The 18,666-nt window shown below is 38.7% G+C and overlaps 1 protein-coding gene across 2 annotated transcripts in view; it reads left to right on the top strand.

Moving 5' to 3' along the window:
• Positions 1-10,161: 10,161 nt before the first annotated feature.
• MPZL1 (myelin protein zero like 1) overlaps positions 10,162-18,666 on the top strand; it is a 35,722-nt gene continuing 27,217 nt past the window's right edge. For both annotated transcript variants that reach the window (XM_014063840.2, XM_087721474.1), the window contains exon 1: positions 10,162-10,338. In XM_014063840.2, the coding sequence (XP_013919315.2) occupies positions 10,167-10,338 (172 nt within the window). In that variant the 5' untranslated portion in view covers positions 10,162-10,166. The remainder of the gene's footprint in view (positions 10,339-18,666) is intronic.

The following is an 18,666-nucleotide window of genomic DNA, read 5'->3' as shown; positions in this document are numbered from 1 at the left end:
CTCTTCCTCTCTGCCAGTGCCTTTTCCTCTAAGGAAGGGAGGCACTTTCCCCCTTGGCAGGGCAGGTCAGGTCTTGCCTACAGCATGACCCCTTTACCTGCTTGAGCAGTACTGTACTGTAGCAAGCAACCGCCTTGAAATAAAAAAATGGGATCCGAAAATTGGAGCAGGGAATGTAGATGAGGCAACAATCATTGATAAAGACTCCATAGACTTTTAACTATGCACTTTGGAATGAATGCCCTTCGAATGGTATGAATGGATTTCCAGAAAAAAATGCAGACTACAGGAACCATTTGCTTACCTTATTCTACTCTGAAACTGTCTGTTGTTGTCACCTGAGATCAGGAAGGGCGATGTTAGATTGGTTCAGATTTGAGAGTTCCGGATATTATTCTCATTGTGTCAAAGATAAACATCGACCTTGTTGGTACAACTTATTCCCCTACAGGTATGCAATATTAAGTTACAGAGTAAATTAATGATTGTGCCATTGTATGAAATGAACAGGAGTAACTGAAAACCAATAAAGCTGATGTTGTTCTATGGGGATTTGTCTAGCCAATATTTAGCCAAGTCCTTATCTAAGCCCTCCAATATCTAGCTCTTACAAACAGGATATGAAGAGTGATTTTCACTAGTGATTTTTTTCAGATGTATGATTTCAAGAAATTATCCTCCCATTTTAGCTAATGGATAAAAGTATCCATATAGATAAAGCTGAATTGTATGGAGAGTATCTTAAAACATAAGTCTTTGTGGAACCACTATTAGATTTCAATGCAATGTGACCTGATTACATAAATTATGATATACACATTATATGGCAAAAAGACCAAAACATGTGTTTTATCTACAAATGAGTTCTAAAATTGAAACCTTGGAAGAGTTCTCATTGATTTAATAAACAATTTTGGAAGTGTTAACAATCCTATATATTCTTGAATTCTGGAGTAACAGATTAGAAACATGAAAATAAGGATTTCATTGCCTTAAGAAAATAATAATTGTAAAAACAATAAAGGCTGGAGAGAAATAAATAATCTCAGCAGTTATGTTGGACTACCTCTCATAATCTCAGAGCCAGCATGATCAAAGCAAATAGTAGATTATTAGGCTACTAGACTTCTGGACAAAATATAATCTGCAACATGAGCAGAAAGCTGGAGCATGGGGTGAAGACAAAAACATAGATTTTTACTTACTATTAGCCAGGTTTAGTAATTAATGTATTGAACTAGGAACTGAAAGTTGCAGGCTCTATCAACCCCTAAGTGACATACTTTTGAATCACAAAGTGATTCATGACTGTAGACACAATAGCCTGGAAGTGAACAAGTTGTGATTGGAAGACTTCTTTAACACAGCAAGGAAAAATAGAGGCTGATTTGCGAAATGCATTTTATTGCTGTTTATTTATTAAAAAATATAAATATTTATTTTAATCAAATTTATATCTGATCTAGAGTTGCCATCCATAGAAATGTTTTATCATAATTTGGGGGGGGGATCCTTGTCTCTCAGATATTTACAACTATAAAGGGTTATTCTACAGTAGTAGCTCAAGGTCTGAAATAATAGGAAAATTCCTTCTTTAGAATTAATGAAAGTATCTAAGGTGAAGAAGAAAGAATAGGAATCTTGTATGCCTGTAAAAAGTGGGGTGCATTCTTTTTATGTGTATTCAAAATAACTCAATAAAAATCTAAAATAGATTAGCTTTAAGTTACAAATATAAACCATCACATTAATTATTTTGTTGTAGAAAAAAACAGGACACGCAAGCCATCTCTTCAGGGAAGGAATTAGTTTTGCGCAGGTCCAGAGACAAAGGCCTGAACCCCGAATGACATCAGGAAATTCCTTTTTATAGTCCTTAGCTTTTAGCTAAGCCACCTGCTAGATTTTGGATTCACCCCCAAGATGCGCCCTTGAATTACAGTAAAATTATGTCTACAGGAAGTAATAATACATAGTCAGCTAACAGCCAACATAGCATACATTTGAGGAAGTAAATTGTGTCCTTCAGACAGTTTTTACAGTCAAGCCAGCAGATATATTAAAATAGAGACTTTTGCTACAGCAGCTTTTATGTGCAGACTTCCTAAAAGCAAACATTTGCAATTTCTATATATGAACAGCTAAAGCTTAATATCATGAGACCCTAGTTTGGTTCAGGCTTGAGGCCTACTCTGGTTCAGCCTGCTCTCTCAATTTGAAAAATTATTATGTCTATTTGTTATAAAGCATCAAAATCAGAAATGTTGCTATAATAAACCTATGGAATGTGACAGTTATTAAAATATAACATATACAGTATTACTTTTATTGTGAACAAAACTGAAAAAAGATTGAGAGTATGATGGCAAAACTGACTAAAGTTGAGAGTAGCTGTGATAATTTATACTGCAAAAGTATATTGTAGGGTGCAATGGCAAAATTCTTAAAGATAGACATTTAAGTCAATAGTAGGTACTGAATATCTTCATCTGATCATTTTAGTAAGAATACAGTGAAGGAAGGAAGAGCACATCTAAATAATTTATATTCATGATTATTTTTCTACTACTACAAATCCCACTTTAACTGTGTATTACATTCCCTTTAATCCACCATTATATCTCAGAGGTTTCTTTAAGAAGAACAGAACAATATACATCCAAAAGATTTTGTACTTTGCACTCAATATTGTGCTTATCTGTTTTGTGTTCAATATTCTGTACTTCCACCATTATCTAATAATATATGATTATAGACTGTATGTGGATTATTAAAGACTTGCAAGCAACCCTCCGAGTCCTTCCAAATCTGATGGAACTCTAGCTCTGAATAAGATAGAAATTATTGAACACACGGAGTCTGTTATTAATTCATTATTTAATTATTATCTGATCTTGTCCATTTTTAAACTGTGGTTTGCCACTATATCTGTCAAAAAAAAATCAAAGCACAGTTCTTGCCTCCCCACCCTGAAATGTTTGTACTCCACTGAAATAAGGGAAGAAATGTGTAAAGGAAGGAAAGAAAAAATAGAATCATCCTGTGCGATTGTAATTTTATTGAAAATAAATCATTTTGTACTGAAACGAAAAATTTGGACTTTTCATAAGTCATTTCATGCTGCTGAAAAGGCATATCGAATCAGCATTCAGAAAGCCATCTTGTGTGGCTCAAATGTGAAAAGTAGAGCTGAGACAGGATAATGAGCCAGTCTTTTACCTTTTAAAAATCATAATCTTCAATTTATGCTTGGAAATGTATTTTGCCAAATAAGTATCCAATACAGCATCAGACTTGATTATAGTTTGCATAGTATAACAATAAGTGTCTCACCATTATGGCATACATATCACAGAGGTGGGTGATGTACTGTAGCTCCTTCAGAACTCCAAGTAAAAACTGAGCCACTTTCTCTTATGTTAGCAGAGAGAGAAACTATTATGTGCCATCCAATCACAGTCATAAGTAGGTAAGACTTTATTAGCTGAAGAAATCCTGCTTTCTGATTTCCTGTTGTACAAACTACTTTAACATTTATTCATACAATAGAAAACAGTAGATATGATTCTCAGCACTTTTAGTATATTATCCTACCTAACTGCTTCCATAAGTATTTGATTATAATCCAATGATCAATTTATAAGGAATGAGAAATGAGGATGGAAAGAAAACTTCTTATAAGTTCTAGATAGCTGAAGAAAAAAAATCTTCTTTGAGGTATGGTAGAGTATTCATTATACTATTATATTTATATATATATTATATTCTGTAGAATGTCTTTGCCATTTCAGCACATTTCTTGATCCCTCCAATTTGATTCTGGGTGCAATTCAAGGTGCTAATTATTACTTTCTTGAACTTGAATGATGTCTTTTCTCCAGGACTGTCCATTCTGTTATATCATCTCAAGTTCATTTTTTGATTTATACTATTTAGATGATTTATCAGTCAGTTCCAAACTTCTGTGTGGTTTATGTGGTTGAAATCCCATAAGAGAAGAGGCTGAGTTCAACAGTCATCTATGCCTGCAACTGTTATTTCTTTTTAACTTTTTAGCTGTTTTATCTTTCACTTGCCAATAACCATTATGTTTAACAGCAAACATCTCTAGAATACCAAATTAAAAATCGGACTGCTCATAGTGCTTTTAAGAAGAGTATCTTTTCCTTCATGATTTCCATCTTTAGTTCTGGGTGGGTTGCACTACTCAAGAACCAGTATCTACTCTAGATGACCTCCTGAAATCATAGCTCCCATTCAAAGAGCCAATGGGAGATGTGACCAAGAGGGCTTTGTATACCTTTATATTGCACATCAATTTTGTCCTTTCTTGGATCAGAAAATGTTGTGCAGTGTCACTCATGCTTCGGTCACCTGGTAGATGTATTATGCAATGTGCTGTACATGGGCTTCCCAAAGAATATCTAAATGTCTCAATTGCTCCTAAGTGTGGCAACACAGCCATTGTGAGTATGGCTCATTAAGGCCATGTTACACTTTTATTCCATGAACTGCCTTGCTCTCAATCTGATGCAGTTCAGGGTGCTGATTATAAAATTCCACATAGCATGGAGAATATCTGAAAGATTGCATTACACCCAATGTTTTCACCTTCTCATTAAGCCAGGCAGTACAATCCTGCTGATTATATGGTCAGGGATGACCAGGAAGCATGCCTGTTCTGTAGTTACATCTGCCCTCAGGAAAATCCGATCTCCTGAACTTAGTTTGGCTCCAGCTCTGCTCACCTTTTAAAAAGCCTTAAAAGCAGACCTGGCTGCTTTTGTGGAATGGGGTTCAGGACAATAATTCAGGCCATATTGTTAGTGTATCTTTGATAGCCACTTTGTAATTTAGTTAATCACATGTTTATGTTTTTCAATTATGTATGATTTTGATGTGTAATATAATCAGTGTGGGAGAGGTCATACTTTTCCCTTGCCATTTTTTTCCTCGTGAATCAAGCCTAATTATTTCCTATCCTCCAAAGTCAGACATACACAAAAAGCTTAAATATTGAGCAGATAATTTATGCTAAAATGTTAATTTCATCTATGAAATAATATTTTCAATTTGTCTTTCCTCCTGTTATAACTGCATCATAAATTAGATTGAACCAAAATAACTTTAATGGAACACTGGAATTTATAATATTAAATATTTATATTAAAATCAATGAGGAGAAAAGTTAATGAGAAATAAGGGTTATCCTATTGTACATATCCAATAGTTCTAGCTGAATAACTGTTTATTGCTGTATAACCAGGTTTCAGTTAGCACAATTGGCTACAATCAATGTAAAAAGTGTTATTTGACCATACCATAATATTATAAAATTGTTCAAAATTAATTTTGTTTCTTTGTTAGATGCAATACTATTCCCATTTATACAAGGCTTTCCTATCTTGTGGTTCCTCTGAGTGGTTGGCTTGGAATACTTCTAGCTATAATTGCAGTACACCTGAAGGAACACCTAAAAGAATTAGTTTTCCTTAATTACTTATTTCAATTAAGATCTTTATTATATTTTAATAGGTAATATTTACAGGGTTTTGGTTGGGGTGTTTAAGGTTCCACTAGAATATTTATGGATTCTTTTGATGTGGCAAACTAACGTGGTTACCTTTATCACAATTACTGGTTTCTCTCTGTTCTGCTTGATTGGAAAGAAGGAAAAAAGGAAAGTTTTTGAAAGTCTCAAGCTCAACTGTGTGTATTCATTTTGCATCATAGTGCTGTCTATTGCTATACCCACATCCAACACTTAGCAAAGCCTTAAGACACCAGAAGTTCCCTATACTTAAAAACAATACTGTAGATATAATTATTGCTTTTAAATCTTCATATTTTGCATTAAAACTATAAGAAACATTATTTTAAAAAATGGAGTGCAAAAGGCAACCTAGCAACACAAAAAATTGCTGAAGTTCTGAAAAAGGATATATTTTGAAGGAGGAAGAAGGAAAGATGATGAAAGAAAAGCAATTTCTTAGCCAATAATTTTAGGGAGAATAAGGAAATGAAAGCTCACCTAAAACTTTAGATATTGTATATAAAAGAGAAAAGAAGTTGTACACTTGCTGAATGTTAACAGGTAATAAAGAAAAAATAAGCTTTTTCTAACAAAGAAGGTATCACCAGGCAATTCTGAGGGAGAGAACGAAGAGACAAAGATTTTTAGAGGAATATTCGTTTGGAATACATATAATTCTTCACTCTCACCCTTAGGTACTTGCAGAAAATCTGGTGAATTTGAATATCCATCAGAAATTCTGAGGAAATATATACCAGATATAGACTAAAGAAGGGCAAATGTTCTTTGGGGGGGGAGAGGGTCCAAAGATCTTGAGATCAGTAAGCCTGAAATCAACACCTGAGAAGATTCTAGAACAGATCATGGTTTCTAAGCACTGTGAAAATAAAGTATTTATTAACATGTCATGGATTTATCAAGAAGAAGACTTGCAAAACTATCCTGATCATATTTCCTTGATTTGGAAACTTCTTTAATAAAGTATAGCAATTATGTGGGTATCATTCAACAAAGTATGACAAAATATTCCATGATTTGCAAACCAGTTAACCATTAACAGGATGTATGACAGTGGTGGGTTTCAAAATTTTTTGGAACCTACTCTGTGGGTGTGGCCTCCTTTGTGGGAGTGGCTTGCCGGCCATGTGTTTTCTTTCTTTCTCTCACTCTCTCTCTCTTTCCTTCCTTTTGTCTCTCTGTCCCTTTTTTCTTTCTTTCATCTCTCTCTCTCACTTTTTTCTTTTTTCTTTTTTTCTTTCTTTCTTTCTTTCTTTTTCTTCCTTCCTTCCTTCCTTCCTTTCTCTTTCGCTCTCTGTGTGAGTCTGTCTGTCTGTCTGTCTGTCTGTGTCTGGCTCTTTGCCTGTCCCTCCCTCCCTCCCTGTGTGTCTCTATGTGATTCTCTCTCTGTGTGTATCTCTCTCCTCCCTCCTTCTGTGTCTGTGTCTCATTCCCTCTATCTCTCTGTGCCTCTGTCTGTCTGTCTGTCTCTATCACACACACACACAAACACAGAATCAGACAAACACACACATACTGTGGTCACCTTGTTGAGTGTTCCAATCACATTTGAAACACTCAACAACTGGCCTGTATTCATGGTTTTTTGCAGCATTCTGCAGACATGGGAGCAAAACATATGGTTAAAAGTACCTGGCAGCGGCATTCCTCCCTGGGGGGCTCCGCAGAACATCCCAAGACCAATGCCACCACATCTGTCCTCTTTGGGGACAAGTCCTCTTCAAAAGGACGAGGCCCCGCTGGTCCACCTCACGTTCCTCGGGTTCTAGCCATGGCCCCACGCCATGGAGCAACTCCAGAGCCCATCCGTGAAAACATATGCACGCACACACAGCCTGCACAATTACAGGCCCGGAGAGTGAAGCCTCTACCCAAGCCCGGGCGAATGAGAACAAGTTCTGAATGCTCTGGGATAAGGGACGGAATCTTCGCCGTGGGCCAGTAAAGCTTCGTCCACCAGAGGCAGCAGGACCAAAGCCCCTCTCCCAACTGGCCCTTCCTCTCTCTGAGGGTGAGGGACCCGGCTGCCCCGCTGCCTCTGGCTTCCTTCCGAGAGTTTCCACTCTCCCAGGCTGTAACTGTGCAGGCTGTGCGTGCGCACTTATGTTTTCCATGGGGGTGACGGATGGGCTCCGGAATCGCTCCATGCCTTGGAAAACATAGGTGCGTGCGGGCAGTGGGGCAGGGAGAAGGGAGTGCAACCCACGCGGATTGTTCAAACAGCAAAAGAAGGGACAGGAGAGGAGTTCGGCTGTTTGAAAAGCCCCGCTTGGAACTCCTCTCCTGTTCCTTCTTTTGCTGTCTGTACATGCAGTGCAGGTCGCACTCCCTTGTCTTTCATAGCCACCTCATTTCCAATTGGGAAGGAGATCCATGGAGAGGGACGGAAAAAATCAATTTCTTCCCCCCTCCCCCAATTGCAAACGAGCTGGCTATGAAAGAAAAGGGAGCGCAACCCGCACAGCTTGTTCAAACAGCAAAAGAAAGGGACAGGAGAGGAGTTCGGCTGTTTGAAAAGCCCCACTTGGAACTCCTCTCCTGTTCCTTCTTTTGCTGTTTCTACATGCCGAGCGGGTCGCGCTGCCTTGTCTTTCATAGCCACCTCATTTCCAATTGGGAAGGAGATCCATGGAAAGGGACAAAAAAAGATCAACCCCCCCCCCTATTGGAAATGGGGCAGCTTGAAAGACAAGGGAGCACAACCCAGCTATGAAAGACAAGGCAGCGCCACCAAAGGACCTTCCCGGAGTTGCTTTTCTGAGCCAGGTATACAGGGCCGGGGGCGGGCCAGGCGTTCCGGAACTTACTTCCGGGTCCGTTGACCAACCAGTTTGCGAGGACTGGCAGCAACCCACCTCTGATGTACGATCAATAAATGCATGGCTGACTTCAGAATCATGCACAAGAATTGGCAGCAGAGGTGGGTTCCTACCTATTTGGTCTGGTTCGGCCGAATAGGTAGTAAAAATCTGGTGTACCTTTCCAAACGGGTAGTAATGGCAGCCTGGCTACGCCCCCAAACCGGTCCCTCAGTAGCCGCTTGCTTGCCTCGTCCTGCCCAGTCTCTGCTCTGCGGCTTGCCTGCCTGAAGCGCTATGTCCCTGATGTCTGCCAGGTAAGCCTGAGAGTTGTGTCTCATCATTCCCCTTTTCCTCTCAGTCCTGCAAAACCAGAAATCTCCCCCCCAAGCAGCAACTGAGACTGTGCAGGTGGTCAGGTGCTGCTGCTGCTGGAGCTGCGTTGCCCTGCTGAGTGCAGGGACTTCTGCCCCTGCCCCTCTCTGCAGCTGGCGGAGCCCCACATGCACCTCTTCGAGCTGCTGGGCTTTTTGAAGCAGTACACCATCCATACCCTCCGCCACCCGCTCTGCATGGAGTCAATGCAGAGATTGTGGGAAGGGGGACCAGGTAGTAACCTTGTTCTCTGCTTGTGGGCCAGAAAGAGAAGCTGCCTGTGAGGAAGCCCATGGAACAAAATAGAGGTGCTCTGGGGATCCCCCCCAAAAGACAGCGAAGAGTCCCAGCCTGGTGTGTGTCCCCCCTCAAAACTTTTTGCCACCACTTTGGTGGGCATGGGTTGGTGGGGGGAAGTCATGTGACTGTGCACGAGTGATGTCAAGTTGGCCATGCCCACTCAGTCACATGCCCATCTAGCCACACCCACCAAACCGGTAGTAAACATTTTTTGAAACCCACCCATTGGCAGTGACTCAAATTACTCCCTGGAGTGGTATCTTTCCCTTTCCTGGGTGGGTTGTAGGTGAGACTAGGCAGCCATCTTTTCCAAGACAGCTTAATTTTGATTCCTGTACTCAAGAGTGAGTTGACTGGAGAACTTAAATAGGGCATTACAACTATATGATTCTAACCAAATATCTATATTAAAGAGAATAAGTAGAAATATGCTTCTTAAAATAGCATCTTTGCTTGAGAACTTGACTTAAATCAACAATGTACCCAAAACTATAACACTTTATTTCTAATACCTGCCATAATGGAAATATTTAAACATACTTTTTTTTCTCAAACACTTTCCTACCTTTTAATGGGAGAAAACAGCCAATTACTCACTTGCCTGTATCTGACATCAAACAAGGAAAATTGGTTAAGAATGCTTTGAAATTAATGTGAAAAAATGGCTCCTGTTCATTTTTATATGAGGAATTATCTCAGAACGAGGTGATAAGTAGGCTTGAACAGAATACATACTTTCAACCTCTGGATTTATAACTGGGATGCCAAAGAAGGAAATAGCTGTCGGAGAAAAAGCCACGAAATCACTACCATGCTACTGCCACCTGGGCCACTGCCAGACCAGGAGGGGCGGAACGGGGAGAAAGCGAATCCTGCTGCAATAGTAGAGAATACAACAAAAAGCGCCTAAATAGCTCCTTATCACGTGTCAGCCCCCCAACGAAGGCGAGGCCGTGCTTTTCTAACAACTCCCCCCAAGCGAGAGTGGCAGCTGGCATTCCCAACCACTGTCCACCAAGAGAAGCGAAAGGCAGAGCCTCGCGAAAAGGAGACGTGGGATTCAGGAGGTGTGCGTGATTGACAAGGGCGCAGCTCAATAGGCGTGCGGCAGTCCCCCTCAGCTCTTCCACCCCTCTCCAACCATGGGCGGGGGTGGAACAATGGGAGGAAAAGGAGATGGAAGCAGGAAAATGGCAGCGGCGTTGGCAGCGGCGGCTTTAGCGGCATCTCCGGGCAGCGGCGTCTCGCGGCAGGGCTCGCCGTCCCCAGCCTGCTTCCCCGCGCTGCTCCTGCTTGCGGCTCTTTCGTCCCTGCGTGAGTCCGAGGCTTGTCGTATTGGGCGCTGTGCAGCTGGGGGGGAAACGGAGGTGGGGGGGAGCGCAGGAGGAAGGAGAGGCTACTTCCTCTTCGGGAGACCCGCCGCCCTCTTAGCCAGACCTGGCGTGGGCCGGAGGTGGAGGAGGAAGACCAGCTCTCCGCCGGCGCTAGTTTGCGCCTGGGGTGCATGGGGAGGAAAAGAAGAGAGCCAGGCTGACCGCTGGGCAAAAGGCGAAGGAGCGGAGGGCAATGCTGCTTTTGTGGGATGGACGTGAGGGCTGGATAGGAGCTGTAAGAAACCCAACCGCTCCAGTAATATATTGACAGGGTGCCTCGTTTGCTTCTTTGTACATTGTCTATGGGGGGAGAGAGAGAGGTAAATGTACGTGTCAGAAAGGATGATAGTGCCTGGACATTTTAATCGCTTTGCAAAACAATCTAGAACTGACCCTACTACAGAGGCGCAGGTGTTCGTTCTGTCTGTCTGTCTGTCTGTCTGTCTCTCTCTCTCTCTCACACACACACAGAGAGAGAGAGAGAGAGAGAGAGAGAGAGAGAGAGAGAGAGAGAGAGAGAGAGAGAGAAAGAGAAAGAAAGAAAGAGAAAGAGAGAGAAAGAGAAACACACAGACACACACAGTTGCCCCGTTTGGAATGCCCTGCCTACACTCTATTCTTGTTGTGATCGTGTCAATTGTACAAATAACGGGGATGTTCTGATTGAGGAAAGAATCAGAATCACTCAGCTCATATACATTATGTTAGACCTGAACATCAGTTTTAGGAATTGGTTCCTATAACATTTGCAGCTGTTTTTCCGCTGAAAGCAAACATGATTCATATGTTACCAGAAAGAGGATGTTGCTTAGCTGAAAATAGGTTTATCCAAATGATATGATCTCCTTGAAGCCACTAGTATGCTAATCTGTGCTCAGGCAACAGTGTAATTGGAAATATTCTATCTTGATGCTCCCATTTCTCTCTCATAATCAATATAGGTAATATATGCAAAACTCATAACATGCAAAAGAACAACTAACAACATTAAAACGATTTTATAAATCCAACCTATCCCTTAATTGTGGCAAAGTGATATATTTCTAGAAATTAATTTATATATTACCTCTTCCTTTCCCAGTCTGGTGCCAAGATCGACAATATTTCTGTAGCCTGAAGCAATATTAGCAGTATGAAGGTGGCATTATTCCCTACTTCTGAGTTTTATTACCATGAAATTTTTACATGAAATCAGCATTTCATATTTGATGTATTCTATATGTTACACAGCAAATAGAACAGTAGTAAAATTGTGTAGCATTTATCATTCAATATGAGTGCTAGTTATTTTTCATGTGTAATGTGGATATAAGTCAAGCTAATACTAAGATTCAATCAGTGTGGTATTTAATATTGTGTTCGTTTGAAACTTATTAATATTTTATTCTGATGATACCATACTTACATTTTAAAAAAGTAATTGGAAAGATTATATCAGTTGAAAATATTGTTTCATTTTCAAGTTCCATACTTTATATTACAGTAGTTACAAAAGGTGTTGTAAGACTTATAAATTTGTGCTATATATTTATCAGAAGTGAGATTTTCCCACAATTAGATCATCAAAGAAAGAGAAAAAACTAATGGCAATTCTAATGAGATTAGCAGTAGTTAAAACAAATGCAAGTTTTGTTATGGTTTATTGCAACCTTGTGTCCCAGAGGGAAATGTGAAGAGGAATGAATTCCCCTCCTCCTTTTTTTTGTATATGGCAAGTTTTATGCCCAAGTAGACTTGTGTCTCTCAGAGAGTTTAGATTTAGAACAGTGGTCCCCAATCTTTTGGGCATCAGAGATTGGTTTGGTGGATAGAAGTTTTTCCACGGACTGGAGGAAGCATGGTTTAGTGTGCTGCCTGCATCCTGCAGATGGTACTTCGCTTGTTTGCATGGGCCGTTTTGGGCATGCCATGCCAGGAGTCCTGGGGTTGGGGACCCTTGTTTTAGAATATGAAGTACTATATTTATTTTCTTCTTCCCCTTTCTGCTTAGCATTTTGTTTATATATTTGTCTATTTCTTTTTTACTGGCACAGCAAATCCAGAGTATTTTAAAACTGAATTCATTATTTAAAACCTGAGTTGAATGTTGAACTGATGGGCTTAGAACTCGATTCAAAAATCTACTTAGAGACCTTATTCCTTAAATAGAAACTGACTTAGGTCTGGTTCCATTGTAACCCTAAGCTAAAATGTGCCTTTTTAATTTTTGTTTAGCACAGTTATCCAAAACTGTGATATATAGTTGGAACCATCTATACATCAGAGTAAGCCAAAGGGAAACAATATTTCACTTTAGCATTGGAGGTTATGCTTTGGATACAACTTTTCCAAAATGGAAAGGTTTTTTTCCCCTTTATTTCTGAATTTCATCAAAATATTTCTTCTCATATTGCACTTATTGAATAAACATCAATTTATTTTCTTCCATGAAACCAATATTTTTAAAAGATAACTGAAAATAAAAGCATTAGTTAGTAGTCAAATTTGTGCATCCACAAAGCATTCTTTTAAAAACTTCAATGTAATGGGGGAAAGACCTTAGGATTATTGTTTACACACAGTTCTGGAGGAATAAGAAATTGGCTGCATTTTAAAATTGGCTGCATTTTTAAATTTAGACTTGCTTTTTGTCTTACATTAAACTGGTTAGATAATAGCGATTTCTCAAAAATATAAACCTAGCTGTTGCTGTTACACATGTTGAGACAAGAAAAAATTATCCATGAAGCAACAATTAAGTGTGTTCATGTTTGTTCTGTCTACGTCTTCTATTAGAAGTAGGATAATTTGACTAGAACCAAAAATCAGTTCTGCAAGTTGAACTGGGCAGATATTAATAGGAAAATGAAATAATGCTCCAGATGGTTGCCTACAAGGCAACCTATTATCTTTCAAGTATTCAGATATAAACCACTGTCATTTTGGCCAGCAAGGAAGAACTAGAAGTTATTATCCATACCATTTGGAGAATCCCATAGTAGCAACTTATGACAGAGTTATTAATCCAAGTAGTGTCTGGCTAAATTGGTAGCATTACATTACAAAGTCAACAAATTCTACTCAAGTTTTTGAGTTGGTGAGGTACTGGATGCTTACAGAACTGATGCTTACTTCTGATTAAAATAGGACAGATGAAAGCAATTGTTGAATGAATAGAGAGATAATCACACTGATAAAACACAGTGTTAGTTATCCTTTACCCAGATAAGTGAGATATTCCACTATTTTTTTGGGGGGGGGGGCTGTTCTTGCTCACACTTAATATGCGCTATCTTTGGTGACTCTTTGTTTATACCCATACAGATCAAAAATATATTGTGCAAGTTATATGGCTATCTGCTTATGCCAAACTGTTTAAAATTATTATCTGACTTTAACAATGTTATCATTTTCAATGTTCAATTAGGCTGTTTTAAACTCTAAGCATACGTTACAGTTTTTCAATAGTAGATCAAAGGCGTATGGAGTATTCTTTAACAAACAAAATATAATAAGTTAACATATTTTCAATTTCTTTCAATTCTCATTGTAGTGTCAAGTAGCATGTGACCATCTAGATGCTTTGAACTCAAATTTAGATTAACCCTTGCAAGCCTGTCAATACCAATTATTATGCTGTTGGGTTCCTTCTTACTAGAAGCAAATGCAGAAAAGAAACACCCTTTATTGAAACTAGAAACTAAGCAACTTAATGCATCTTAAAGATGGCTAATGGCAAGGAAGTTTTAGTTCAAACTATTTATTTGGCTTGAGTCACGCTAGTATTAATCTCTGTATTAATTCAATATAGTATGATAATCAAAATAGATTGCCTCTAATATTTACTCTTTTGTTGACTAAACTCCAACGCTGAAGTAACAGAATTGTTGAATAATTATTGTCAAAACCCTGTTTTACAAAATCTTGGTATATAATTTAGAAAAAACTTTCATTATTCCAATTTGATTAGTGTGGTATGCACTTTGTGTATTTTATGCTGTGACTCTTTCAAAAGGCTTTGGCAATGTGAAATCCCAAAAATGATGAGATCAAGTGGTGCTCTTTACTATGTTCTGGCATTATTTAAATTGGTAAATATTGTCAGGTGGCCTAGAATAATCGGTGGTGATTCTGTGTACCAACCTCTTATAAGCAGATTTTGATGATTACTTTCATCAGGAATATTATTTTAAGTTGATTTGCCTGCATGTTTGATCAAAATCTGAAACAGCCTTGAATTAAAGCACAATGCTGTAATATCTATTAGCTGTGAACATTATGAATTATTCTATGAAAGTCAGGAAACATCAACAGTGTTAAAAGAGGGATATTCATGGTACTGCTTCAGAGTAATCATAAGCTATGATTTCATGATCTGAAAAGAATAATATCAGCCAGCTTTCCCAGTTTGGTGCTCAGTGGTGTTGTGCTGTAATTTTCTTATCTATTCTGGCCAACCGAGTTGTTCCAACTCATCCTGAATATAGTAGTTTTAAGAAGATGTTTCAAGCTAACGTTTTCTGGGAATTTAAACTTCAAATTCTTAAAAATCGGCACACAAATGTCAACATATAGAGATGTTCACACAAAGTTTAAAGCCTAATTTGTGTACTAATCTGCAATGTTAGCATGTTGTTTGTTTTGGTTTAATCATTGGTGTTCCCTGGTTAGGAAAATTTAATGACATTTTTTTGAAACTAAAATGCTCTCTGAGAACATGTGTAAATAAAGCACACGTTTTAGGATATCGAGATCCTGTAATTATGATTCTGAAATTCTTGTTTTCTTAAGCTTCGCAGTGCCTGGGTGGAGTTTTTCAGAGTAAACACTGGTATTGTTTCCCCCCCCTCTAATTTCAGAAACCTTAATGTTGCATTGAAACATTTTGTTACATTGTTTTTCAGAGGAAGTTGACTGGATACTGAAACAATTGCTTTCTCTAGTTGTCTTTGTGGTGTTTTGATTCTATAGAATTATCATTAGAAAACATTGTTGGATGTTGCAACATGTTTCTGGAGAAGGATTAACAGTTTCTAACTTTGTTGCTAGACTTTCTTCAATATTTTAGAAACAGTATTTCATGGAATACTGTTGTTTGTAAAACAGCAACAAACACCAAAGCATTTTAGGTGGCTCCTTATCAAAATCCAAATCTAAAATTTGAAACTATATTCAGGTCTTTTTTTTTAGAAAGTGTAAGCCTTTGATTCATATAGTCTCCTGGTTTGACAAAATGTGAGGATTCTTCCCAAAGAACGCCAGATGTCTAATTGAAATGTCCATATATATATTTTCCCTGTTTGATTTTTTAGTCTGGTATGCATTCATTGAATGGTTCCCCCCCCCCACCTTTATCTCCAAGTATGTCACTAGATGGCTATAGTTTTTGAAAGAAAAATAGCATTGTATTTGTTTCAGATTGCTGATTTAAAGAACGCCAGCATTCAATATTAATATTTCCATTCTGACAATATTTAAAGATTTAATATTGAGATTTAAACCTAGCTCTTAGTATATAGTGATGTAGGTCTCCAATGTTTTTTAAACAGTTTTTAACTGATGAAGAAGTGACATATTTGTTTTTTTCAGAGGTACCAAAAAACCCAAGATTCTTTGGATTATAGAAAGAAAACTGTAATATGATCAGGTCTATTTGAATCATAATTGACTAGAACCACACATCATGCTAATTATAATTCATTTTTACATGGCAAATTTTGGAAATTGCCATTGTATAATGGCATTAGACATGTTCAACACTTTCTACCAGCCAGCTGTGAAAGCAAATTAAAAAAAAAGGATGAAACTGTGTTTGATAGAAGGGTAGTCAAAAAATAGAATATATGTAGCTCAGGGCTTAACTGTGGAGTCCTTGGTGTTCTCTGAGCTTGATTGTTTGCATGAGACATTCTATTACTTGACTAGGTAATATCATCAGTGCTGCAAACCAAGCACTCTCTAGTGACAAGGCATCCAATTTGAATACCTAGAGCAGCAATGGCGAACCTTTTTTGGCTTGTGTGCCATAAATGGGGGGAGTGCAGGGGGGTCGTGTGCAGACGTGCTGCACCCATAATGCAATGTGTGAACCCCCCAGTGCACATGCATGCACTACAGCGCTCCCCCAATTTTTTGCATGCTTTTTTCGCCCTCCCCAGGCTTCAGGGGCTTTATAGGAGACTTGGGAGGGCGAAAACAGCCTCCCTCGCCCCCGGAAGTCCTCCGGAGGCTTCAGGGACCTCCAGGAGGCTTCCCTGAAGCCTCCGGAGCAGTCAAAATGACCCTCCGAGCAAACCAGAGGTCCGTTCCCAAACTTCCAGTTTGCCTGTAGGGCCATTTTGTTGCGCTCCGGAGGCTTCAGAGAAGCTCATGAAGCCTCCGGAGGGCCTCCGGGGGGTGGGGAGAGGCTCTTTTCGCCCTCCCCAGGCTCCTATAAAATCTCTGGAGCATGGGGAGGGCGAAAATGGCTTTAAAAAAGGGTGAACTCAGCTGGCTGGCGCGGACATGCATGCTGGCCAGCTGACAAGGCAGTGCCTCGTGTGCCCTGACAAATGGCCCATAGGTTCGCCATCACTGACCTAGAGATTTTGGAAAAAACTTGGTGGTGGTAACCTATTCTGAAAGACAGTTGATGGGTCAGCTAATTGGACAAGAACAAATGTTCCACTTATATTTAAAAAGTGCAAATTTGTTTTTGTAGATTTTGGAATGTTGTTCCAGATTTAATCAAAGCATAATACTCAAAGGGTTTTAGTATTATGTATCTAGGTAACTTTGTGCATCACAAGCTGAACTTGAGCTACCAGAGTGATGCATCTGCTGTGTATGCCTAGCATCTCATAGCAAATGTAGTCTTAGAAATAATAAAAATAAAGTAGCCAAGAGCAAGATAAATCATTCTTTTCTTTCTGTTCTGCATTGATCAAATTGAACATAGAACATTGTGTCCAATAATAGGCTCCAGGTTTTAGAAACGACATCAACAACATAGAGTTTGGCCAGAAGAAAGCAATTAACATGATAAGAGGTCTGGAAGGATCCGCTATAAGGAATGGGTAGAGGGTATTAGCTATGATTAGCTTACAGAAGTCTATGTGTGGCATGATGCCTGTCCTCAGATATCTGTCAAGCTGTCTGGAAGAAGACCGGAAGAGAAATAGTGGGGTTAAATAACAAGGAAATATGTTTTGGTTGAATATATAAAAAAATCCTAGCCATAATGGTTCTTCAGCAATGATATGGAATTACTTGGGACTAGGGAGATAGTGGCGGCTTTTCTGCTGCAGGTGTTTAAACAGAAGCTGGATGGCCATCTGTTGAGGATGGAATAATAATGGATAAACAGGTGGCTGGGCCAAATTACATTTTAAGTTTTTTTCCAGTACTTGTTATTATTTACAGGTAATTCTTGCTTAACAATGATAATTGAGATTGGCATTTTTGTTGCTAAGTGATATAGTCATAAATGCAATTCTGGCAGTCCCTTTCATTAAGCAGGGATGCTGCTATAGCCAGAACTTTGAGGCCTGGGGTTAAGTAACATTTGTTCAGCATCATTGCATCTTCAAACAATCATTGGACAAGTAGTTAAGGACTACCTGTAACTGAATATCCCATGATATTTGAATTATTACGCCAATTCTAGATTGAAAGACATGTTTACAGTTCATGCAAAAGATTAAGTGCCACCAGTCAAATTATATAAATCAACAGAACCAAAGTTAAATACAGCATCCTTTTCTGTCTTTGAGTGTATTTTTCTAATTATGTACAGTTGTTTACACTTTTAAAATTAACAACAGTGAAAAGTGGTAAAAAATGATACAAGTTCAATGTTTTAACAGCCAGATAAAAACCAGTTGTTAACTTATTACACAGTAAGAAAATAAACCACCAATATCTGTAAGCCCTTTATTAATTCTAAATTAAGAAGTAGGCAGGGAATAGAATAATGCACCTATATAGCATAGTACATTAACTTATTTAAATGCTTGCACACTTATGTAGAGAACACTTAGCTTTATAATATTAAGTAGAGAGAAAAACATTTTGTCATTCTGCCCTTTAGAATCGGAAGTGGTTGTTCTTATATCAAATGGGGAGCAGAAGAGGGGAGTAATATTGTCTTCTGTCTTTAAATTAGGCTTGCTGGGAAATGAAATTAGGTGTCCGCATAATAAAGATGAAAAATTCTGAAATAATGTATTGTATTGAATTTCTCTCCTGAGAGTCCACAGAAAGTCTGGTGTGCATATGACAGCAAATTGTAATATTGCAGCCATACTTTATA

Source organism: Thamnophis sirtalis, unplaced genomic scaffold (genome assembly GCF_051295495.1).
Source record: "Thamnophis sirtalis isolate CommonGarterSnake01/CBP01778 unplaced genomic scaffold, rThaSir2_p1.2 scaffold_8, whole genome shotgun sequence".
Taxonomy (NCBI): Eukaryota; Metazoa; Chordata; class Lepidosauria; order Squamata; family Natricidae; genus Thamnophis; species Thamnophis sirtalis.
The sequence above is the reverse complement of the archived record's forward strand: the minus strand, read 5'-3'. Positions and strand labels throughout refer to the sequence as shown.